The sequence below is a fragment of the Glycine soja genome, chromosome 11 (genome assembly GCF_004193775.1).
Source record: "Glycine soja cultivar W05 chromosome 11, ASM419377v2, whole genome shotgun sequence".
In the NCBI taxonomy this organism is placed as follows: Eukaryota; Viridiplantae; Streptophyta; class Magnoliopsida; order Fabales; family Fabaceae; genus Glycine; species Glycine soja.
In genome coordinates this window covers 4,250,080-4,277,068 of record NC_041012.1, presented here as the reverse complement: position 1 = coordinate 4,277,068, position 26,989 = coordinate 4,250,080, and the positions used below count along the sequence as shown (strand labels likewise).

The following is a 26,989-nucleotide window of genomic DNA, read 5'->3' as shown; positions in this document are numbered from 1 at the left end:
CACGTGAGTTAATTTCATTAGTTATTTGATAAAATTAAAATGTAAATAGAAAAAAGTTTGAGAAATCTAATTAAGGCTATGAAGTTGGGCCAAATGTTTTTAAGAGAGTTCACGAGTTAGTAATTCGCAATTGCTACATTCACTCGCCTTAATTGCTTAGTACACTTCCCTTTTCATATTTTCCCCATAATACCCTTTTCTTGTAAAAAAAAGAAGCTGCTAAATAGGTATTGATGTGCCGGTATATGTTTGCATTTCTATTACGTTAAATTTAATATTATGTGTAATTTTTATTGTGCTAAAATTAATATATCTTATATTCTAATGGATATGAATATTGGTTTGAGGTAAATTTTTTTCTCTAATTTAATACATTTTTATTATGCTATTATATTTTTTGTGTTAAATTTAATATATTGTAACAATTTTTCTTATTATACATTGTAATTACATAATAGTAGAACTACTTAATAAAATTAAATATTAAAAATTAATTATTAAATTGCAATGTGAACTTGGATGACATAAGTAAGAACAAAAAATGTATATTTTTATGCTTCTACTATTTATCACCATTTATAATAAAAATTGTAAATAAATAATATAACTGTATGTATATATTTTTTCTAACTTGATAAATTTTATCATAAATATCCCATATTACTTTCCAAAAATTGTTTTTCTATTGTTAATTTTTTCTTTATTTCATTATTTGATTTTTGGTACTTCTTTTTCCTTTTTATATTTAAAAATCTCATTTTTTTCACATACTTTTAAAAAAATAGAATAAATTACTAAATTAGTTTAAAACACATGAAATCCTTACATGAATTTGAACATGATTAATATTTTAAAAAAAATATTGGATCGTGAGGTGCTTTATAATTCACCATGTTCAATTCACATCTTAATTATCATCTTTTTATAAGTTTGTTGGATATGCCATAAAATATTTATGGACAATCAGTTTGTATTTTTAATTTAGAGACGTGATTATTCTTATATACTTAGATGTATTGTCCCAAACTGACAAAAGACAATATAACAATTCAAATTCAAATGCTACAAGATAACATATATTAACATAACAATTTAAATAAGATAAACAATTCAAATCAATAATCAATTATTTTATCTTATTTATCCTCTATCTTCTTTTTTTTTTCTTTTCCTGGTTGCAAAACTTTTGCATCAAATGTTTTCACATTTATAAGACAATGAGTTTTTATTTTAGTGTTATCATAATCTATATGACATGACATATGATGCATGCATAATCTTTTTCATTTATCTACAAAAGAAAATCAAAGTATTAAAAAAACTAAAAACTACCTTTAAAAATGCTGCAAACTATGTAAACCAATAAAAAAATCAAATTAAAATAATCCCTAATAAATGTTAGTAATCATACAGTAATGTGAGAAATTTTTAGATAGACAAACTTAAAAACAAAACCAGTTTTTAAACTAACAAATATCTAAAATTAAATTAAATTAAACCAATTTTTAGATTGTAAAGTTTAACAAAAAGAATTTCTATAAAAAAATAAAAAAAATAAAAATGGTAGTTTTAAAATTCATAAATATATCTATAAAATGAGTTTTAAACTTAAAAATGACAAGTTTTAAAAATCCCTGTATTATTAGTTGGTAGATTTAAAAAATTAAAATGAAATTAGAGATTAAAAAGAATTAGTTATTTGCAAATTTTATTTAGGAGAAGTTTTAAAATGAACAATTATATTACCATGAATTTGTTCAAAAGATGATTGTGTATATTGAAATTAGAGAAACATGGTTGTACACTGTCAAGAAAAAATAATAAAAATAATGAGAAAAATAATTATATAAAAAGGATATTAACACAAAATAGAGATAATTTACCCTATCATCTAAGCAGAGTGAAAAAAAAAACAAAAAATGAGTAGAATGAGGAAGAAAAGGAGAACTAGTAAATCACCAATTTTCAATCTCTTTTATTTTTTCTTGTTAATTATTTTTGCTTAATAACATTAGCACAAAACCTTTTTATTTGAAAATCACCAAAAATTGTAAACACAATATTTATACACATTTCTTTACAATCCTTTTTAATGATCCTACAATAGGACACTTTGCGTCGTCCATCTTTGCGCCGCTTGAGTCTCCTCTACGGCCGCCATTCAGCCATGCTGTGTCAAAACTTTGTCCAAATTGGTATGTAGAGCATTTGCTATGACTTCCTTCATAAAATAAAAATAAAAATATAAGTAGTGTTTCTCTTGTGAAGAAAGTGAACAGATTACTATTTCTTGAACTATTTATATAATATGAATGATTGCATGGAAAAAAAAATGAATTTTAAAAGATAAGATAGTTGTTATAAAAATGAAGATGAAAAGATAATTATCAAAAGAGATTAGTATAGATTGTCCAAGAACGGTCACCAACCACCACTCCCCAACGATCCTTCGTTTCCTCTGTATTTGTTTTTCTTTTTCAGATCAGACGCACCACCCACCACCACTCCCCGACGTCGTCGACATTGTCGTTGCAGCGAAACCTACCACCACCGTCGACATTGTCTAATATATTTTACAGCACATTTTTCATTTTGAAACGTTGATAATTTTTATTTTAGGACACGTTTTATAACCTTATTTTAATTGACCCACACGTGAATGTGGCATTAGAATGCCTGTAGGAACATTACGGGACTCAACTAATGTAAATATAAATAAGGTAAAATCACATGAAAAAATGACACTCACTATTAATTTTTTTGTTGATATTGAAAGATTTTGCACTCTTTTAGTTACTTTAGGACACATTTTTATTATTCTCTTCATAAGAAATGTTACTAAAATACTATAATACATTGTTTTGAACACATTTTTTATTGTTGATTTTTTTAATTATAATTTTCTGTGAGTCTCATTTCTTATTAATAATTTCCGTGTGTTAAAAATAATGTATTAGAGAAGATAACGTTAGAGAAAATATTATTTTCAAATTTAAATCTATTTTATCTTAAATTTTATTTAATCCTATCATATTCAAGATATAATTGTTTAAATTTTTTTAATCTTTAAATTTAATAAATTAAATTCTATTTTTATATCAATTCAATCCATTAGAAAATGTAATAAAATAATTTTAATTTGTATAATTAAATTATTATAAGTAAAAATTCAACTCACATATTCCATGTAAATGTAACAGGGCACTCATCATCATCATCAATTGCCTTGGTTAATTAGTTAAGGAAAAAATGAGGCAAGAAAGGTAATAGTAATTTCATAGATGGTGGGATTGGGATTTGGGAGGGGCAAATAAGTAACAAGCCGGGTGCAGGAGGAAAAGCACGAGGCAGACAGTGTGGAACAAGAGGTTGGAAGTAGCACTGTGTGGAAAATCGAGGAATCAAAATTAGGGTTCAAAATCTCATTGAGGAGAAAGAAGAAGAAGGATGTGGCACGAGGCGAGAAGGTCGGAGAAGAAGGTCCACGACATGATGGACGCGGCTCGGAAGAGAGCGCAACGACGCGCCGTTTACCTCGCCAAGAGACGCGGCGATCCTCAGCAATCCATTCAGCTCGTCGGCTTTCCTAGCCGAACCTATCGCGACGACGCTCTCTACCAAGCCTCACAGGATCAGCAGGGCCTGTTCGTTTCTCTCACTCTTCTCTCTCAATTCCTTAATTTCCAATTAATCACCTTTTCGAAAGGTTCTAATTAATTCAGTCATATTCTGTGTATTAATTTGCATAAGGTTTACCTGCTGATTTGTTTGTGTCTCAGGATACCTTGGAATGGGAAACAGGATGTATTGATAGACCGGTGCGTGCTTTTTTTACTATCCTTCATTTCTTCTGAGTGCTTTTTTATGTGTATTTGATTTATAACGAACGCTTTATTGACGCTGAATCCTATGCGTTCCGTTTGCAGATTTGATGGGCGTGCTCTCCTTGATTTCGTTCGCGATTCTAGTCACAGGCGCGCTCCGGAGAAGTCTGAAGAAGAAGAAGAGTTAGAAGAGTTTGTTAATTTTGAGCGTTATCGGGATTTAATAAAGCATCGCCGTAGAGGATGTCGGTACTTTTTTGTTTCTCGACAATGTGTTTGATTCTCGTATAATAACCATTAATTGTTGCTTTGTTTATTTTATTTATCTTTTCATTGTTGTTCATCATGTTAAAGGAATAAGACACAGAAGGTTCTATGGTTCCGCGGCCACTCTGATTTCTTTGTTTTGGTTTTAAAGTTGAATTTACAAACTAGGTTTTTATAATCTTAACAGTCACTGATGAGGAGGCTTTGGAGCATGTAAATCAAGAGATGGAGGCCAAGGCTGCTGCTCCATTTACATCAGACAGGTTCAGTGACATTTTTCTTTCATTCCTCTTTAACTAATTGATTAATAATTTGATTGGATGTCATCATATCTGAGAGTAGCATTAATGTATTGGTATAAATTTCATATACATGGTTTACAAAACAAACAAAATTTGGGTTTGAATTCATTTTTAGGTTTGCAATCCTTAGAATCAGATGGGTTAGTAACTTTTGCTAACAATAATTTGATTCCTTAGAAATGCTGAATATATTAGGATGCATGTTTCCTGAGCATTGTTTGTAGTTGTTTTTTTTTTTTTACCAGGGATCTGCTGTTTTTTTTGTCTTTCTCCTTGTAATTGGTGTTTGGAAGTTTTTTTTTTAATTGTTTATGACATAATTTTTGTTCCACTTTTTGAAACTGAATGTTGCAATTGACAACAATTGTTTCTTGCAACTTCATATGATATGTAGTTGATATACTTCATAATAGATTATCTTATTTTGTTTATTTTATTGTCCATTTGTAGATCTAATTTGTTGCAGCCTGCTGCAAGCAAAGGATCTTACTCGCAGGTCAGGTTTTCTTATGATGGGAATGGAAAAGAAGAAACTCATATTTCAGATGATGAAGATAATGATAATGAGGAAGATGAAGATGATGAGGATGATGAGGATTTTAATAGTGATGATAGCAATGATGAAGGAATGGAAATAATTGCAAAAGAATATGGGGTTAAAAGGTATGGTTGGCTTGTTTACATGGATAAGAAGGCTAAGGAGGAAGAAAAAAGGCAAAAAGAGTTGATCAAAGGTGATCCTGCAATTGTAAGTGAAAAAGTTCATAGTAAGAATTGAATATGTTTTTAGTTTTTCATATTTCAAGATGGCCGTACTGATACTTACAATGATATATTATAATTATAAATTTGTAGAGGAAGCTGAGTCGTAAGGAAAGAAGGAAGGCTTCTCAGATTGAAAGGGAGAGAGAGAGAGAAGCCACACGGATATCTGGAACTCGTGTGCTGCATCATGACCCCTACCGGTAGAAAATATTGATATATGAAATTGAGCGAAAGAATATATGAAATTGTGCTCCTACTAACAAATGGGATTGCTGATTATTCTTCTTTGCTCTCATAATATTGCACTCAATATATACATGCAGGGAAACAAGGCAAAGTCCTACATATGAAGCCTATTCTCGATCTAGAAGGTATATTCAGCTTTTTCATTTTCCCTCTGGATGATGCTTTACATCTATCCATTTTCCATATTACTCATACTTCTCGTGAAGGAAAATTTATTAAGTGTTTTTGTCATTTTCTGTATCCAGGTCAAGGTCTAGATCGCGGTCATACTCTCCGTCGCACTCAAGGCGTTATTCATGCAGTGGTCATTCTGATGATATTCACCGAAGCAAACCAAGGACTCCTAAAATAGAGTACATTACTGAATTTGGGGGCTCTGGAGCAGCAGCAGATGAACCCAGGCCTGAAGGATTTTCTCCATCACGATCTCCTACATCTCAAGTTGATTTGTTAAACCGGTCGGAGCACTGGACCTTTAATTCTTGCCAAGATAGATTGGACGGTCATTTCTCTGGGCAGCATATCTCCCATATTGTTGCCTGAGGCAATTTTTTGTGCTTTAGAATAGATCAGGACTAGGTTTGTCGGGGTAACTGCCAAGAAAGGAGGGAGAAGGCTTCCTTTTTGAAGCTCATTGTTCCCTGAAAAGAATTTTGCATGACTAACTAACTACCTGCGAGTTGCATGGAAATTTTACAATTATTTTATCTGATGCCTCTACTGTTTTGCAGGCCAACATCTAGTTGCATACTTGAGGCATTGCATGTTGATCCTGCTTCTGGTGTGTCAATTGATAAGGATAAGGGCACTAAAGTCTTGAAACCATCAGTAAGGTATGACATCATCCAACAGTGTATATGTGAATGGACATTTTTGTAATTATATGTGGTTTTTGTAGTACCATCTGCTTTATTAAGCATCAAATTTGTATCAAGGTTTGTTTCATCTTTGTCTAACAGTTAGAAATACTGTCCGCTGGTCATGGACACCATAAAAACATTCCTTTATATTCTTAATTTCATTCAGCTTTTTTTTTTGTTTTTTAGAATATTTCACTTTTTTTTAAAAAAATAATCTGAATTATCTAATATTTATTTGTTTTTTAATCTTTGTTGCTCTTTTTTCCAGTGGTTCTTCAGCATTAGCAAAATTAAAGACTGGTGGTTCTGGAGGGCCCTTAAAACAACAAGGGGAGAAGAAAGAAACTCCTCAAGAAAGACTTAAAAGAATCATGAACAAGCAACTAAACAAACAAAGTATGGCTGTTTGAGTAATTTATTTTAATAACAGATCAACGAAATCTTCTATCTGCATTCTACTAATTCTTTTCAGGAGTGAGTCTAGCAGTACTTCTGAATTTTGTATTTCTGATGTGTAACTGTTTGCTTGTGCAGTTAAGAAAGATACTGCTGCTGAACTTGCCAAGAAAAGGGAACAGGAGCGGCAGAGGCAGGAAAAGCTTGCGGAAACTAGTAGATTGAGTCGGTATAGACACCACAGCCGCAGCCGCAGCAGGAGTTTCAGCCGTTCCCCTCCAAGGTATATTAGCACATTTGCATGTCAAATGCTTTTGTGCTGTTAATGGATTCACAAGATAAAAAAGTGTAACATTCAATTTAATGGAATGATTCAGCATACAAGAATTCTGTCATATAACCAAAGTTGCCCCAAGTTGGGTCATATTGGATTTGTCAAAATTCCTTGAGGAACATCAATTTTCACCTATTTTAATTTATATTATAAAGTTCGGATATCTCTCTTATTTGAAGTGTTGCCGTGTTGGACACGTTTTTGACACTGACACTTGTCTAACACTTCTTATTAGTTGTCTAGTTTAAAAATTAATTTTTGTTGGCTTGAACCTTAAGCTGTCACCTTTACACAACTCATACACATGAAAAAACATAGAAGGTTGGTTTAAAAAGATGAATATACCATCAATTTTGATATTTTGTTATGTTGCTCATATTTCATTTCATTAAAGTCTCTGTTTGTGTGTATGCTATTTTGCTGCATGTTGACATTTAAGAGCAATTTTACATGACCAATAATACTGCTGTAACTTCTCATCAGAAAGACTTTTTTATTTTTTATTTTATTTAATCAGTTCTGCCTTTTTTGCTTTACTCGTGCATGATGGAGGGTAATTGCATCTACTGTTCTATTATTCATCTCCAGACCTTGTGTGCTCGAGGGATTTGTAATTTGTGTAGTTTACATAATATGCAAAGGTGTTGAGATGGACTTTTGAGATTGGTGATTAGTGGAATGAGTACCGATCAGTAAAATTACTGTTATATCAGCAAATGGAGTCGTGCTGACTTTTTCCATTGGCTAACTAATATTGCGATTATATGAATAATTGCAGAAGATACAGACGCAGTAGAAGTCCAAGTAGTAGAGGTTCCAGAAGATATTATTCTAGTTCTCGTTCCCCTTCTCGCCCCCGTTCCCGCTCACGTTCTCGGTCTCCTTATTCTCGATCTCCCAGGTAATTTGTTTTGGTTTTCATTTGCCTGTTCCTTGAAATTTTCGCCAGATCTTCTTAATCAATGAAGCCTGATTCAGAAGATGACATTTCAGGATAAGAAATCGATCAAGGCACTGATGGAATGCTGTATACGTGTAGAAAGGCTGACGAAGTTTTGTGCCATTTGTTTATAATATGGAATGGATATTAACATCTGGCTTTCATTTCTACCAAATGTTTCGAGGGAAACCGGTCTTGGTTGAGTTGTGTTGAAGTTGCGCTATGCAATCTTTCTGAAACCAAGGTAGGTTCATTGAAGCCAGATTTATTGAATTCAAATCAATAACGTAAAGAATATGATTATTGAACTATAATATAATATAGCATGTAAGTTTGATAAACCCTTTTTAACCTAGAATAGATATTTTCTTACCTACTGTTGTAAATGTGGCGTTTATCATTGAACTTTAGCGGTTTACCTGACACTGGAGAAAGCTTAAGGGTATGCTTATGAAATTTAAAGCTGTTGAGTTCGGGTACGTCGAAGCATGGGCCTAGAGGATTTTACATGATCTATACTAAAATTAAGAGATTCCTGTTATTTTCAATAAATATTGTGTATTATCAAACTAATATCACATTATCAGCTTAATAATTTTTTTATTAACAAAAGGCTTAAATAAACAGACGAACAGTTTCACTCATAAGATATCAATCTACAGGATGATGCTATTCTGGATTAGTTATTTTGTTCTTTAAAACAAGGTTTAACTCTAAATACTTCATTGCACTTGAATACTTATTCATTATTCATTGAAAAAGCACTTGGATGACACATAAAAAAGTAAACGTAAAGAAATTATATATAATGAAAGACAATTTTACCCTTTAGTTGAAAAGAATGAAGAGCGATCATGTACACTATGGTCATTGGTCTCTTTTATATATATATATATATATATTAGGGACTATGGCGATTGGTCTGTACTCTCCAGTCTCTACCCCTTAAAAGTTAAAATGAGAGAAATAGAAAAATAAATAATGTAATTTTGCTTCTCTCTTCCTTTGCTTCTTCTTCTTTTGGTCTACCTGTCTTCCAGTACTTGAATCGTGACAAATGGGAAAGAGAAATTTCTACCATGGACCCCATCCCTTAAAGTCTCTTTTCCTCATATATTTGCTTGCTATTAAAATGAGTGTGGAATTCCCAACTTCTTTCCTGTTTCATTTCTCCACATTTCTCGCGTTCGTTATTCATCCTAATCATACAAACTGTAGAGGACTATTTTGGTGATAATTTTTTTTTCAAAAAATAAATTCATTGAATATTTAAATTCTCGAGAAAATTATTTTGTGATTAATTTTTTTGATGAGCTAAAATAATAATACATTTAACAAAGACGAAATTGAATGATATGAAGCCAACATAAAACATTGCAGCCTTTGGATTTGAACCGGACGTCGCGTAATTGTGAGCTGTAGACATCTTTCTGCTACGGAATAGATAATTTTATATGAATTTTGTACATGACATCTACTTTTTTTTATCATAAAAAGTTTAGATAATCTTCATCAGGAAATAACAGACCTCAAAATTTAAAAAGTGCTTATAGAGATATTACAATTAAACTCAGGATTTTATAGAATATAAATATATATTACTTATCAACTGAACTTTGTTGGTGACATTTTTTTACTTAGTAAAATGAAATTTCACATGAAAATATCATGTGAATATTAGGCATTAATTTGTTTCTTCATGGACTTTAAATTATTAGTAGGTCTAATCAAACGTTTTTAATAGTTGTGGAGGGAGAAATGCATATAAAGTTTTCAATGAACCAGGGCATGTTGAAAAATTTACCTAACAATTCATTCCCGATTGTGTAATTGTGGTCACTCCTCAAAAGGAAAACACAGGAACCACCGAATCGAAGTCATTAGGTTTCCATGACTTATCTTTTTCGGTGCCACTGCCATCAAACCAAGGGAAAGGGGAGGGGGGTCAGTATTTTCAATAGTTATCCGTTACTATTAGAAATGCTTCCATCTAACATATTGTGAGTTTTTACTTGAAAAATAACTAACTATTTTTATTAGTTTAATAGATGGTTTTTCTTTAAGTATTTTGTTTTTTTCAATCATTATTCAGTTTTTCGAATGTTTTAGTTTATACTATCTAGCTGTCTTGAACAGAATAATGATTGAAATCATTAATTATTTAGTAGCCCTTTGGTTAGATTAAGAAATGTTCTTCACAAAATAAAAAGGAAATTGCTTTTGTTTTTCCCACCTCGTTTTGGATCATATAGTAAGTTGATGGTTTGATATTGATGATGGCAGTTAATAGTATCTGATGAAAACCAATTGCACATTAAATAAGTGGCTACTTTATGTCAGTGTCCACTGTCCAAGATAAGCCGAGAGTTCGTATTTCTCAATTTCTCTGTTGAATTGTGGATGCTCATCACTTCATTGTGCTATCCAAAGACAAGGTCATGTAATTTGGTTTTGACCAAATAACCTTCGATAAGGATTGGAATTGACCGCGGGTGAAAGAAAAGAAAACAAAAGAAAACTGTACAAGAAATTGAAGTAGACCAAAGAGAATGTACCTAGGATAGGGATGTATATCAAAGTCACAAAACCAAAAGTAGTGCAGTTGCAATCGTTTGAAATTGGCAATATCATAATCATTACTTGAGTTTAAATAGGTACCAGTAGTACCACGACTAATTAGAAATAATTTTTGAAACTCCATAAACTTAATTATAATACATGACAATGTAAAATGTATATATAATTATTTATTCTAAAAATTTGAGGCAACCTTTTTATTTTTCCAACCCGTCCCCCCCTATGTTGTGTGTGTGGACCAGTGGCCTCCATTTTTGAAGTTATCACATTTGTTGGCATAAAAAAGGCAAGTGGACATGCCATTGAGTAAATTGATTCTATTCTACCTCTACCGTGAATAGTTGTAGGCCAAGGAAAAGGAACTCTAAGATATTTCTTTATATATGGAAATACTAATGAGTTACCGAAAGCTATTGCTATGTATAATTATATTAGATAGCAATTTGCAATTGCTATGGCTACAATTGTTTCTTTTCGTGACACTCTTTTCTTTTCCTTGTCCTTCGCATCTCTTTAGCATTTCTTGAACCACACGGGATTTTCCTAGTATCTGATCTTAAAGCTATGCCATCAAGCTCACGTCTAAAACTTCACTTTATTCCGTCCTTTTCACACCCCACGCGTCTTCCTTTCTGAAAGTGATCGATGCTCATTGATCTCTCCGTATAGCCTTTAACCTTCTATTCCCACCTTTACTTGATACCCTTCCTTCCTTACTTTATTTTCACAAACAACACTTTGGAATATCTAACAATATCTTTACTCTCACACGAGGGGTCACTAATCTTAGCCTTATTTAAAACTCCAAAATCTAATCTACTCTAGCAACTATGGTTATAGACATGACGTAGCTGCTATCTGGGGTACCATCAATATATGTCCAAGGCAACATCTAATTCCCTATTCTCCCCTATCTCCAACTAGCTAGCTAACATTTCTCTTGGACAAGGAGAAAGTCTTAACTAAAAAAACAACCTATATATATTAGAGGGATTGCATCTTTAGGCACTTTTATTTATTTATTTTACTTTCCCCCACTATAACCCACTATAAATGATTAAGCCTTTTTGTGGGTTGCATTTAATATATATATATATACACTTGAAGCAACTAATCACAATCCACTAATTATATGTTTGAAAGACTTTTAAACTTGTATTTATATTCTTGCAGACCCTTTAACTAGCTTTACCCACTTAATTAAAATAAAATAGGTTCAGATTTATATAAGTGAAGCACATGGCGTGACGTATCTTTTCTTGGACAGCTTAATTAATGTATTTTTCATGTCCCAATTAATATATGTATAATCAGATATACTGTTCAATAATACTAAAAAGTAGGTAAAGGTTCTTACCCTACACATTATATTCTCTTTTAGGCATGCATTCACATCTGATGAATCTCCTATCATCACATGCTTGTACTCTAAAACTAATAAATATATTACATTGTATAAGTATATAACCATTACAAACTACATTTTCCATTCTCTATCTGTTTTTAGAAAGAGAGAGTACTTTTGATCGAGGCATATCTAAATTATTTGGTCTATTTATATTTTTACCCTTGTTTCAAATTACCTCCCCCTTACTTCTATTACATCATCCTGGCGTCACATTTGTTTTGATTGTGGCATGGGTATGATTCAAGAGGTGAGATTAGAAGCCTATAATGAGATTCCTGCTTGATTAAATAATTGCTGTAAGCAAAACCTAGTTCATCTTCATCATTTTTCCATTTCAATATGCACGCACCTGCTAGTCTTGACTTTAGGTATAATTTTCAGAGAAAAGTCAACGAGCAAAACCGTCCATGGAATGGAACTCATATAACTTCTACCTTGACTGCCGGCTTCTCTTCTCTACAGTCTACACTTTTAAACAGCATCAGATTAGGGTCTTTCTTCTTTTTTTAATTTTAAACTGCTCTTTTGACTATCCTAATTAGACAAGCCGCAGGCCCATCCTTTTCTAGGAAGAAATTGGCAGAATTACAAATAAATATTTTGGAAATGGTTGTCTTTGACTTACTCTTCATCATACATTAAATATTCACTTTAACCACCGAAATAGTTTCTTTAAGATGCCTTTGGTAGGAAGAAAAAGAATAACTAAGGTGAATGAAAATAGGAAAGATAAATAGAAATAAAGTAAAAATAAAAAATTAATAGGTGAATAAACATAAGTGAGAAATAGTGTAAAAAATATGAAAAGAAAGAATGACAAGCACGAAAAAAAGGAGATCGAAATTGAATGTAAACAATTAGTGAGTCTCACGTCTTTAAATTTTGTTCATCTCTTATTTTCCCTCTATGAAATACAATCACCTTTCTTTTTTCCACCATTTTTTTCTTGTTCTTCACCCTATTTAAATAAATATATTTAATATATAAATCATATTATAGTTAAAATCTATAAGAATAAATGACTTTAAATATATAAATTATATTTTAGATTTTTCAACAAATAATTTAAATTGTGACATCAACTATATAAATATCTTATTTTAGTAAATAGAAATTGAGAAATTTTGCAAATATACCAAATTCTGCCACAGAAAGTAGAACCCCTTTGCTCAGGAGTACTACTAGCTTTGTGCCTTTGTTGGTAAGCTTTGTGATTGTGACGTACGTACTTGTGCATTGCATTACCATGAAGACCTCCTCATCAGATCATTTCTCAATACACGTCCAAAGTGTAGATCCACCGTTCGGATCACAACCCGACAAGCGTCTATGTCCCACTTTATTGTCTCCATATTATTACCACTTTTTTTTTTTTCTTTTTGATAATACAATACCACTTTGTTTTTTCTTTCTTTTTTTGTTGATAATACAATATCACCTGTTTAATGCTAAACAAAAATGCATGCACATAGAAAGAAAGATTAGTGGTATATATCAAAACCCTTAATGATTGTCACGGTAGTTAATGGTTCTAAATTCTCCCGACCTAGGATCGTGGTTAGACTTAGATGTCACGGTTCTGTTCATTAGACGTGACCAAATCTGGGGTGAACACTATGTACCCCATACTATACTAGGTAGAAAACGAGAGCGGAACACACATTTTGGAATTTTATTGACAAATTCGTTTTCGTTTGTTGAGAAAATCATTGATTAAGAAGAAAAATGGTTGCAAGTTGTAGGTTAATTTGAGAAAGACAAAGAAGCAATGTAGCCCACAACCCCCACCCTCCATTTGGTAGATGGACCCCTACAATACATTGTCTGCTAAATCCACGTACATGAGAAGATTTCATCTATCTCACGACAAGTGTGGAGAATCTCCAAATGGTTCCTCACTCACTCAACCACAAATTGTTGCTGACCTTTCCTTCTACATTTTCTTCTTTTGTAGCTTACGATAAGGTCAGTGACCATGCTAATTGGTCCATGCCTTCCTCAAAAGTCTTCCCGAACCGATCTAATCCTAACCTTTGTGCCTACGGCACAATATGTTCAAATTAAAGGACCATGCAACGTTGTTGGCCAAGAACAAAAATATCACCCTCTCTCATTTAAAGAACCTTGCTGATTTAATATTATTATTTGAAAGTTGCACATGGATTCTCATCCACAAATTAAGATTATTTATGCATAATTTTTATGCTAAAGCCTAAGAAAGTCTCCCTCTCAAGAAAAGTACAATTGAGAAAACAAAAACAGAACGGTGGTTCCCAAAGGAGGGGGCTTTTCTTTTGAAAGCAAGTGTGAAAAATGGGCCATGTAAACACCCCAAAAGGCCAACAAAGTTAGATTCTTCGCATAGGATATGAGGGGAATGAGTGGCGTTGAAGTTGCTTCCAAACTAAGACGGTTTCAAGTGGATCGTTTTCTTAATCAAGTAAATGAGTTGTGTGGTGGGGATTCGGGTTTTGCTTATTACTGTGGGCATTATTTTATGTATGATTGTAAATCTAAATGATATGGAGATCCCATTTTTATACATAAACACCTTTGGCTGTACAAAAAGAAAATCCATAAACACCTTTCACATTCTATTTTCTTATTTTTTTTTTATCTTGTTATATCACATTATTTATTGTATTTACACTTTTTTTTTATCTATTTTTCCCATTGTCAAATACATGAGTTATACAAGAAGCCTGTATCAAAGTGAAAATAATTTTACTTTTAAGAATGTAAGAATTTTAAATCTCGACTCTTCAGATTAAAAATTATTTAGTGTTTACATGATTATTTTAAAACATCATGTGTATTATTTTAATCTTGACTATTTACCTAAGATCTAATGATCCACGTTTATAGTTTTAACTGTTTTCAAAGATACATTTCTTATTTATAATTAATTTTTTTAATTATCATAATTAGGACATTTAACTCTCGAATCAATCAATTCTCAATAATTTTTTACCGGTCAGCATAAATATATTAATTAGGTACAAAGTGTACCTTAAGCTTGTACTACATAGTTATATTTGCATGGTTATGATCTCACCATAACCGAACCAGTCCCAAAACCAGACTTCAATATCTCTACAAATTAAAATTATCTTTGAATCAGTTATAATATTTATCCTCCGTCCAAACAGGTAAAAAACGGTTTCACACAGTAATCTGCTTGTTATCAATATTTAATATTAACACAAAGTCGTTGACCCTATTTTATCTTTACCAACCAATGATCATGTCAGATATTAAACCCAGTTTAATTTCTTTCATGGAAATGGTCCAAGTTCTATAGGCCAACTCCACATGACAGTTGTTTTGTATCACCCTACTTAATTTCCTCTCTTTGCGCCAATATCTTTGGTGGTTTATAGCTATAGTATTAGTATATTGCACTTTGGGGGAATATCAGTGTGTGGGTCACGTGCTCAGGGTCAGAAAGTGACCGTTAATATGCAATTTGACACCTTATTTTAATCACAATAACTATGAATATAATTCTCTATATAAAATTTAATTATTTAACTCACTGCACGCACATAATAAGAAATAAGAAAGGGATAACTTTATCCGAATTATACTCACCAATCAAGGGCTTTCGTAGTTGAGGTTTTGAGGCCAAAATAAAACCAAAGGAAAAATAACAGGATGCATGTGCAAAGGATTTATTAAGCTCCATTTCGGTTCTTCTCTCTTTCTTAGCTCAAAAAATTTGCAATATGCCTTAATCAATGCATCTTTCTTCATTTCTTGACACGTAGCTATGTTTGACCAAAGGGTCTCTCTCGTTGTTGATTATCACTTTTTATGTCGAATCAACGGTTGATGCTGCTCCCTTAAATAGAACAATTAAGTACAAGCATTCTTTTATATTTGATTTAGTATAAACTCAACAGTGGTGGGCAAAAAACATTTGGGACGGTCATCATCAAAATTTTCACAAGTGCTTGTAAGATGCTATCATGTGCATGCATCCAATGCTACAAACAGATGTTAAGAAAAATAACAAAAGGAAAATATCAAGTGCCGGCTTTTTCTTAGCATTGGCGGTGGCTAAATAAATAATAACAATCTCATTTCTATTTTTAAAGCAATTTCTAGGATTCTCCTAACTTTTTGGGTACTACTTCGACAAACCTACCAGTTACGCGGTCAATTCTTTGTATGCTTGATAGTGTAGTACTGCTAAAGTCCACAGATTAAGAATTGGTTTGTTAGAGAGAAAAGAAATAAATAAAAAAGTGAATTGAGATAATTTTTTTAAATTAAAGGAAAATGTAAAATTGTGAGTTCTATATTTTTTTTATCATTTTTCTCTTCAAACAAACGTACCCTAAGCCTCAATAATAGTTTAAGCATTTTTATATTGTTCCTTAATTAAAATTAAAATTTTACTTTTGTTTTGATTTATTGTGAAGATAATTGAAACAAAACTATATTTTTAATTAAAAATAATTCAAAAAATGCTTAAAGTAGTTAATGTAAGTTTTATTTTTCGTAAGGGGGATCATTTATTAGCTTGTGGAAACTTTGGAGATAAAAAAAAGTTGGTCCACGTGACTGCACCAACCCCATCCTCTAGAGTGTGTGACTCTGTGATAGTTATTTTATGGTTGAGGTTACTATACTCCCTAACCTCCAAATCCAAATACATTGTCACCTTTTAGGGTGAACCATCACATTAATAACGAGGGGTGCGTGATGGTAACTTCTCACCGATGCTTTTAAATCGGTGAAGTTCTGGGAAACAGTACCAGAGGCAGCTAGCTTGTGAACTTAACTAACCCTTTATTTCTTTTGTGGTAGATTATATTGAGGAAATTGCATTTTTTCTATCTTAAAATACGTGTAAATTATATTTTTTTCTTTTTTCTCTTAAATATATACTTTCCTTTCTTAAAACATCAATGTCATCAATATATGTTATATTTAAATCTATTTTAATGTTCTGAAAGACAAACTATTTTAATGTGTTTTTAGTACGCTGTGAAAAGTAAGGCAAAAACAAAAATTAAGGAACATAGTGTGTCACACAGTAAGATTTCCAAACAGTACTATTCGAGTGATTGATATAATCCAACCTTGTGATATCAAATGGTTACGAGAGCTCTACACTGCGAAGATACCAACAACACTATCAGTTTCGTGTGCAATATGAAACTTACCTGTGTTTGGTACAACAGAGAAATAAAAGGAGGAGATAAAAAAAAAAAATCAATTGTTTGGACTTTTGAACCACGAAAAATGAACAGATGAAAAAAAAATGAGTTTCACCTTATTTTAATTTCTCTCTCATGAGATATTTTCAACATTTAACACATTTCTCGTTTGTGATACTCTAGGTAGTTTTCATGTAATCCTGTTTGGTTTCAGCTCGTTCACTTTGGGAGCTTCTATGTTGTTCTCGATACCTCTCGTACCTTATCTTTTCTGGTAATATATTTTCTTTGGCTGTTAATTTTTTTTTATCAAGTTTGGAAATCAACTGTTTTAACAAAAAAACCGATTTGAGTGAAGACAATCAATTATTGACATGGTAAATCGATAATTTTTTTATTCTTTTATCTTGATAAAAAAATATAAATTTTGAGGATACAAAGATGGAAGTATAATTTGAAAAACTCTCTCAAAGAAAAAAGTGTAATTTCTTCAATTATATTGTAACCTCATGTGATTTGATTAAAAAAATGCTTTATTTTCTTGTGGTATTTTACTATTTTATACTTTCTTTTACTATCACATTATCACCTTAATTCATTTTTCATTCATTTTTAAAGATAAATATACTTTATAGACAGATAATAAAGTTACTATTTGTTGTGTTATTGTTTACTTCAAAATTACTATTTTATATATTAATTTTAAACATGAGTTGTTTTCTTAACAAAATTATGCATAATTAAAAATATATCATATATTGCAAACAATTAACAAAATTAAATTTTTCATATATTTTTAGGTTAATGTTTATTCAAATTTATATATTAAATTATTTTGAAAAAAAATTAATTTTTCATTTATTTTTTTTAAAAAATTTATAATTAAAATATACAAATTCATTAAAAAAATTAAAATTATATTAACTCTTCAAACACACTTTTATAATTTGACAAACTGGTTTATCTTTTATATTATTAAATTAGTATTTTTAAAATGTATACTCATCCTAATTTCGGGTATAATTTTTTTTCATTACTTGATTGCAATTTTGTTAAATACAATGTTATGATTTATATTTAGTAAAAGTAAGCAATATAAAAATATTTCTAAGCATTCTTGATATGTATAAAAATTTATATTATTTATAAGTGTATGAAGTATTTTTGTGAATAACTCATTAGATAATTTTTTAAAATGTTATTAAAAATAGTTTTAAACTAAATAATGAAGAGATGGATGATAGTTTTACTATTTTAAATGTATTTGACTATTAAAAAATAGAATGAAAAAATATTCTAAAGGGACAATTATATTTTAAACTTTCTATATAAGAGTACATTTGATTCGTTAAAGTCATGGTACTAAATAGGACAAGAAGAATATTATTAGACAAAGACACAGGTTATATAATATTTGTTTTTATCTTGTATATTGTCTGATGAATAATGAATAATACGAATAAAATAATATAAAATTTATTAAAATAATCTTTTTAATATTTTATCTTAATATAATTTATATTAAATTTAATGTGTTTACTAAAATAAAAGTAAGAAAGAGTTTTGAATAAAAAAATCTAGTATTTTATTTTTAAAATGATAATGTAAGTTAATTACTATTTTTTTATTATTAAATAGATAAAAGTGAAGATAAATATGTCTTTTTAATACTTTGTATCCGAGAAAAAAAATTGTCCCATTGTGTTTTTAATAACAAAAATTAGATATTTTATTATGTTATTATCAGCTTAATTTGTATTGTTTTCTAATCATTTTTCAAATGAAAAGTGAAACAAAAAAATTTATCCAATCCAATATCATAATTTTTAAATGAATCACTAAGGATTTAAATTTTCAAACTCTGTTGCATAACTAAAGTATTTTTAAGTTAAAAGACAAGAAATTAAGTATAATTTATCTTTCTCTTAAGGAATGCTTTATTTTAATTTGGGATATCTTTCGGTTGGTAATCAAGGATTAATTATTTGAGACACTAAAATATATTTAAGGGATTGATGTTTCGATTCTTAATAGTTGTTCTTGTTTAAAGGGTAAAAATATCCATGTAATACTGTGTTGATTAAGAATGCAAATCATGAAATTGGCGCCAGGCAAAAACATGACAATATTCGAACAGAAAAATAACAGTACCAGTACTATATGGGAGTTAACAACGCCAAACTTGTTAGTAGTTTCATCATGTGTAAAGATAGATAATGGTACTTGGGATGGGAGGCCAATTAATTGCAGAATTAATCATGCCCTCTGTTGGAGGAACACATCCTCGTTAAGCTAATTGTTAATCACTAATGATTAGTTGGATATAACTTTTTTCTTCATGTTTCTTGAAACAATGGCGGAAAGAAATAAAGATTGCAACAAAGAAATGAAAGTGAAAAATAAAGAAAGAGAAGAAGAGATTAACGTTAGAGTACAACACACCAATGTGACATGATGATTGTGTGCTTTGCTTTTAGATCCCCCGCCAATACCCATGATAGCTCGTGGGCCAAAGATTAGTCATGCATACTTACTAACAATAATAATAATCTAAAAGGACAAGTTAACCAAGCCAATAGTAAAAACAATAATACCAAATCTCTTTATGCTCACTCGAAAAGCAAAGCACAACTTCTTAACTCACCATCACTAGAACAAATAAATCAATAAAATACTAATACTATAAAAAGATTAGTGGCCAAAAAATCGCATTCCCGTTGATAAAGGAACACAATGTCATAATCCTCATAACCAACCATTAATAAAGATAAAAATAAAAATAATTTACACTCACAGGTGTTTCCTGAAAGAACCGTTGCTCAACAGCTATTATATTATCATTGTCACGTCTTGTAATTTGGAATTTCCTATTTACCATTTACGACAAAACATGAAGGAAAAAAAAAAAAGAAATCCAAGTGGGGTCCACCGTTTTGGTGCTATAAATTAAAGAGGCTTCTGCGGAAGTTGAAGTCTTCTGTGAGAGAAAGAGAAAAAAACAAAGACACTATCAGTTATCACTACTCTTCTATCAATAAAACCGCAATGGTAGACGTGGACCGGAGGATGACCGGTCTAAACCCGGCCCACATAGCCGGTTTACGCCGTTTATCGGCCCGAGCAGCAGCAGCTCCGTCCGTCCCGGTCCGTAACGGCGTCGTCTCATTCGCTTCCTTAGCAGACAAGGTCATAAACCACCTTCGCGACTCAGGCATACACGTGCAGCATGGTCTCTCCGACGCGGAGTTCGCACGTGCCGAGGCTGAGTTCGGGTTCGTGTTCCCGCCGGACCTCCGCGCCGTCCTCGCCGCCGGTCTTCCCGTCGGTCCGGGATTCCCTGACTGGCGCTCCGGCGGCGCGCGGCTGCACCTGCGCGCGTCGCTGGACCTTCCGATCGCGGCGATTTCGTTCCAGATCGCGCGGAACGCGGTGTGGTCGAAGTCGTGGGGTCCGCGACCGTGCGAGCCGGAGAAGGCGCTGCGAGTGGCGCGGAACGCGCTGAAGAGAGCGCCGCTGCTGATTCCAATCTTCAACCATTGCTACATTCCTTCCAATCCCTCACTCGCTGGAAACCCTATCTTCTTCGTCGACGAGAGCAGAATCTTCTGCTGCGGCTTAGATCTCTCCGATTTCTTCGACCGCGAGTCGCTCTTCCGTAGTTCCGAAGCCGATCCTATACTTCTCAAGAAGCAGCGATCCGTCAGCGAGAAAACCGCCGGCGTTTCCGTCTCCGCCGCGTTCTCGCGGCGGAGCCTCGACTCCGGCGAGAGGACGCCGCGGTGGGTGGAGTTCTGGTCCGACGCCGCCACGGATAAGCGGAGGAGGAACTCCTCATCGTCGTCGTCGTCGTCGTTGTCGGCGTCGTCGTCGCCGGAGAGGTTTTTCGAGATGCCGCGGAGTAAGGTCCCTGGCTGGGTGGAAGAATACATAGGGAAAATAGGGTCGGTTTTGAAAGCGGGTGGGTGGGGCGAATCGGATATAAACGAAATGGTTGAGGTTTCAGCTTCTGGATTCTTCGAGGGAGAGATGGTGGTGTTGGATAATCAAGCGCTGTTGGATGCTCTGCTTTTGAAAGCGGATAAGTTTTCAGATTCGCTCAGAAAAGCTGGGTGGAGCTCCGAAGAGGTATCCGAAGCTTTGGGGTTTGATTTTCGACCCGAGAAGGAACGGAAACCGGCTAAGAAGCTGTCACCTCAACTCGCCGAGAGAATCGAGAAACTGGCTCAGTCGGTTTCCCGGTCAAGACATGATAACTTGGGAAAAGGAAACTGGATGAATGAATGAAAGAATTTACCTACACTTAATTTATTTTGAAGGTCTTGCTTTTCCCTCTTTTGGGTTTTAAACGATGAGGAATTGGGGAAACAAAGTGCACAAAATAGATCAAAGAGGTTTAAAATTACTTCATGTTGATGATAATAAAATGATGAACCGTTAAGAAGTCGTGTACAGTAAAATGAATAATATCCCAGCCAGCCAAAGGTTGCATTTATGATTTTCTTTTCTTTACTAAGCTAGCTGGTTATGTTATGTTATGGCTCATGGTTCTAAATGGCCACCACGGGTGCACGTGTGACCTCACTCACTTGTACGTGTTTTGAATAGTTTTAATTGAGAGGTGTGAGACAGTGCAGCATGGCATCGTAGCCATCCAATGCCAGGAAAGCAAAGGCTGGTGGCGTCGTTTTACTCTCATTGCTTGAGGCGGTGTCGTTTTATTTAGCACAGCGTGCGTAACTAGGGTAGGAAAGGAATGAAAATGAAAGTCTCACGTATGTATGTATGTATGATAGGATTACTACTATTTAGGAGCACTGAGTGTGTGTGTGTGCGAGAAAGCCCAAAGGTCTCATCTTTTCAGTATAATTTGAATTTCAGTGTCGTTTGGCTTCTTTTTACTGAAGCTCAATTTCCTTGGAATTTGGAAAAGGATATGCATGCAATGTATGTATGGGCTTGCAGGCAGAAAAAAACTGACATATAAACAACAATAATTAAAAACACAAGAACGAGGTACACTGTTTTGTTCGGGCGAGAAAGAGAGAAAATTATGGGTTATATACACCGTCATTTAGATTTGGGATGAATGGGAAAAGAGTTGGCAATAAGCTGAGGCACGACAAAATGTTATTTAGTGGAGAAGGAAATTTACTATTCAATCATTTTAAACCCCAGGTTTTATGGCAAAGTGTCACTGTAAAATTTAAAATTGTCTCCGTACATTTCAACTAATATTTTAATAAACCCTTTCATCTTACTTCCATTGAGTAACCAACCGTAAATTTATTTGTGATAAATATTCGGTCTAGCACTGCAAATTGAACCTGAGACATGAATTTGTTTATGCGGTGCTCTGACTATTTTCAATTAAAAATGAGATTAAATAATTATTTTTTAAAACTGAATGATTAAATCTCTCGATTAAAAACTGGATGATTAACATCATAGATTTGAGAGAAAATAGGAGGATAAAAAATGTATTTTAACATATATATGTATAATCATCCGGTTTCCTCTTCAATCGACGTGGCCTAACATTGGATTCAGATTCTCTAATGTTAATGAAATGTTATATTATGAAAAGAATAGGAAAGTAATTTTCATAAATTTATTATTTTTGTGTCTTTCTTTCCCGTCCTAATGTTTGAGAATCATGATTCATGACCGATCCCCCTAAATTATCGACACTTGGGCACCAACTCAATGTCTCAATCTCCCCCGGCCCAAAATGATTTTCTCTGCATTTTTTCAACCTTGATTGCCCTTCACACTCCCTCCTTCAATGCTCTAGAATCACCAACTCAACATTATTGTCATCAACTCCAACTTATCCAAAATAGTTTTCGTCTCTGCATTTTCTTCTAGCTAGCACACCCTAACGTTAATTGCTATGATTCGTTCTCCCTCAACATCTTTGATTTAGGCATGGAGGAATGGTACTCAAGATGGTGGTTGCGGTTTTTCGCTTTGGAGTTTCAGAGTTTAATGCAAGGATGACAGAGTGAGGACAAAGTATGCCCATTATCCAGTGTAAGTTGGGGAACAAAACAAGAAACACAATGACATTTGACTCAATTTGAAATGTTATTCAATCACACAATTAAAATCAGCGAGTACGTGAATCAATCAATTAATACAAGGTTATCGTAGTTGTAAAGTTTATGGTGTTAGTTTACAGATGATATAATGTTTTTGGAGTACATTTTGTCTTGAAAAAAGGGGGGGAAATTTGGGATAAAAATGAGAGATTAGGGATGAAAGAGGGGCCACGTGATTGGGGCCTCTCATGTCCCAACCCAAAAGGGTGTCCGTACGACACAGGACTAGAATGAAGGTGCATGAAAGAAGAGAGGGTTCCGCGTTAACTCACTTCACTGTTGTTTACTTGTAAGCTTCGCACCAGCTTCCGTTCAACATTCAAACACTGAAACACGTTAGTCTACTTTGTTGGGTGATGAGAAATGAAGCGGATATTTTGTATTTTTTTGTTTAGGAGTTTGTCTTAATTTGCTTGTTTTGTAAACATTTCGGGGAGCATCTCATCTATACTAGACACAAGAGCAGGTCCTCATGTGGAGAGGTACGGGAAAACACAAGGATGCATTTCTATTTGATTGCCATTTTCTACTTTTCAATTCAAATTGTTTTTGGACTTTACTATATTATTCAAACGTTTATATATCGACAAATTATTTGTAATATCTGTCATGAAATTTGAATTAATCCAAAACATGATGAACTACGCTTTGTCTCTCTCATCCTCATAAATTAATAATAGAACCTACAACTGGTCCCTTCACAAAATATTTGATTTTGAAAGTGAGATACAGGAACCACAACTCCCTGTTACAAGGGTAGAGGTGAAGATAAGTTCCGGAGGATCAACCCAGACGTCTTTTTACTTATTTCTTTAATTGAATAAAGCAATTTAATTAGCAAAAATATGATAATTAAAGAGAACAATGTTATCATTTAGAAGAGTTTATTATTTAATTAAATAAATAAGAAACGAGAGAAAACAATAAGAGCATTTCTAATGATTTACATTAAATTTAGTTTGACAATCTTTATATTTCAAAAAAGAAGTTAGCTTCCGACTGTTCTTTTGAAGTGTAAAGATTATTAAACTTAATTTCATTTCTTTTAACTAACTCTTACTCTTATACATGATTATATCCTTTGAAGTGAAAACAATACGTGGTTTTTGTATTTTATAAAAAAACATGTGTAAAAATTAAGTTAGTCTTGGGTTCATACATACATATATATATATATATATATATATATATATATATATATATATATATATATATATATATATATTTTTTTTTTTTTTTTATATGACTAACTTAAAATGAAAAATTGCCGGTTCCTGCCCAAAAATTGCTGATATGTCATATGAAATGCACTCATGGAAATTAGAGGAAAAAATGATTGAAAAGCAACAATAATTAAGCGCTGACAAAGCATAATTATGGGAAAGGAATCAAAGCGAGTCCAACATTCGAAACAATAACGAAAAATAGTACTGGTAGCAATGAAAGATCATGACTGAGTCGAGTGTTTTCTGCCTGATAGTCAAAGACTGATACATACATACATAGTAACAAATGAGAAATAGAAAAGACAAAAATGCAACTACAGTGCCATAACGCTCACACTCCAATTTTTAGATAACATGAATGAATGAAAACATTTATAATAGTAATAATACAGTGCTGCAGCAGCACAAATATTTGTCGATATGGAAAATAATGCAATGAAGCAATAAATGCATCCACCAACGGTTACTGCAGTCAGCGCAAATTGGACCTTCTTTGCCTGTACGCACTGTGATTTCTGAACCCGACCGTTGATCACTTGTCACTTGTCTTTCTCTCTCCCATCATTCATGTGACGTGCCAAGACACTTACTTGATCATTTCTTCCATCCACGTACCTCCCTCGTGACAATGCTAAATATTCGGAACTAAAATTGCTATGTACTAGTAGTATCTTCTTATACACTCCTGTCTCTTATTTTTTATACTTCAAAGTTATGAAATTAATTTAATACGTAAAGATTTTTTAAGTAGATTCTGTTTCTCAACCAAAGTTTTTTTTTTATATATATATACATACGATTGAAAATCGAACTCCTATTAACATGACAGAACTTTGTTGGTATATACTCTTCTCTTTCAATTAATCAATGAACATATAAAAAATAGTTTATCTTATTAATCTTATTGAGGTGGCCCCATGTCCCTTCGATTCTCATAAATGTGTATGGTCATAGCCCTTCCGTCGTTTTTGTGTCTGAGGCACTTTGAACAAACCCCACACATGCGATCCTATGTAGGCTCCACGTACCTTCTTCTCATTTAATCCTAGCCATGCTTATGAATACTTATTTGAAATTGAAGACTAAAAAAGAAAAGGAGTGATGTGATGGAGAGGTGACCGTGGACGGTGGTGGTGGTGAAGTTATATTGTCTGGCAGAGAGAGAGAGAGAGAGAGGGTGATGGTAGTGGCCACCACTTCACCCCCTCTCATATTCCTAAGTTTGAACTTTGATCTTTCACTTCGATTTTGTTCATGCAAAGGGAGACAACGTGGAGAATTGAGGGATGGTGACTATAGTTGACATTAAGGCAACCTTGTCTAATCGTCTAACATTGTCCTTTGGTATATGGTTCGTGTTTTTACCATGCCATGCCATGTCTAATTTCTTAGACCTGTGTTTGTGTAGTGTGCATTGCATTATTAATTGTAGGACCAGGCCAGGCCCATGCACCAATCGTCCTCCCAGCTCTTACTTCGCGTTTGGGTTTGTGCTTTGTCAATGTCATCATGCTCTGAAAACACACAAAACCAATCTCAGACCATTATTAAATCATCAACACATAAATGTGTACTTTTGATGTGTAACCATCGAGGGGCCTATTCAATTCATTACTTTTTCTGCATTACAATAATTATTATTTCAAAAAAATTAATTTATTTATCATTCTAAAAACGTTAAACAGAAGGCCTCCTTTCCGCCAATTTCACATGCTACAAATTATACAGGTCTTAGGTTTACAAACATAGGTGATGTTTGATTTGCTTCTTTTTTTTCCTAGACCTACACCGCATCTTTACCTAAAAAAAATTGATCGCCGCTAATTATTTCCAATCTAATTTATATGTTCCTATTCCTCTTGGGAGAAATTCAAAACTAATGACACAAAATTTGGATAATTTGCATAAAGTCTTAAATTTAAAACTCGATGTGTCATTGTAAAAAATAATTGTCTAAGGAGAATTGTGAAATAACACATACGAAGATGAGGACAAATGTTTCTAGCTTCAGTCTATCCCATGGATTAGGAAGGCCTAAAGAGGTGAGTACGGATCGCAGGCTCAACACCTGACATACCCAAATTTTGTTTGGTTACAAAGCCGAAACCAGCTGAGAATGTCTATTACAGAGCCGAAAGCATCATGATTCATGGAAAATACAAAAAACCTTTGACCATTATTAGAATTCAAGCGCAATAAAAAACGTTATTTGTTCACATTATGTCCCAAATATGTGAATGTGAATCTGCGAAAGGAATATCGTTACTTGATACGGCCACACGCTGCAGAGACAAAACTTGGACCTTGTTTGCTGAATAATTTCCCTCAACAGCCTCTTCGAAATAATATAGACCTACCAGTTGATTCAAATTTTGCAGTATGATCCTATTCTGGCACAGGAAATATAGTGCATACGTGTGACAATGAAATGAAAGCATTATACAATGAAATTCCTTATCCAATAAAGTATCCTAGAAACAATGACATCTCATTCATGATAAAATGCTAGTGTCTGCCTTTTGTCTGTCAAGTATAGATGTAGGAAATGGGAATCATATACAACGCTTGCTCATGTCAACTC

The 26,989-nt window shown here is 32.9% G+C and overlaps 2 protein-coding genes across 2 annotated transcripts; both read left to right on the top strand.

Annotated features, from left to right (window-relative positions):
- Positions 1-3,304: 3,304 nt before the first annotated feature.
- Positions 3,305-8,486, top strand: LOC114376087 (CLK4-associating serine/arginine rich protein-like). Its single transcript, XM_028334005.1, has 13 exons — positions 3,305-3,644; positions 3,780-3,818; positions 3,927-4,069; positions 4,279-4,354; positions 4,844-5,141; positions 5,249-5,358; positions 5,482-5,529; positions 5,650-5,862; positions 6,136-6,237; positions 6,533-6,660; positions 6,799-6,943; positions 7,773-7,895; positions 7,988-8,486. Exons 1-13 carry the CDS (start codon positions 3,448-3,450, stop codon positions 8,010-8,012), a joined length of 1,647 nt encoding a protein of 548 aa, XP_028189806.1. The 5' UTR covers positions 3,305-3,447; the 3' UTR covers positions 8,013-8,486.
- Positions 8,487-20,069: 11,583 nt separating this feature from the next.
- LOC114377483 lies at positions 20,070-21,982 on the top strand. The gene has a single exon (XM_028336011.1). It carries the CDS (start codon positions 20,130-20,132, stop codon positions 21,366-21,368), a length of 1,239 nt encoding a protein of 412 aa, XP_028191812.1. The 5' UTR covers positions 20,070-20,129; the 3' UTR covers positions 21,369-21,982.
- Positions 21,983-26,989: the final 5,007 nt, after the last annotated feature.

Excerpts from the sequence above, each read along its gene's own strand:
- LOC114376087 (XM_028334005.1), top strand. The coding sequence starts at position 3,448 with ATGTGGCACGAGGCGAGAAGGTCGGAGAAGAAGGTCCACGACATGATG. Across the intron at positions 3,819-3,926 it reads CAGGATGTATTGATAGACCG|ATTTGATGGGCGTGCTCTCC; the intron begins GTGCGTGCTTTT and ends TTCCGTTTGCAG. Across the intron at positions 5,530-5,649 it reads GCCTATTCTCGATCTAGAAG|GTCAAGGTCTAGATCGCGGT; the intron begins GTATATTCAGCT and ends TTCTGTATCCAG.
- LOC114377483 (XM_028336011.1), top strand. The coding sequence starts at position 20,130 with ATGGTAGACGTGGACCGGAGGATGACCGGTCTAAACCCGGCCCACATA.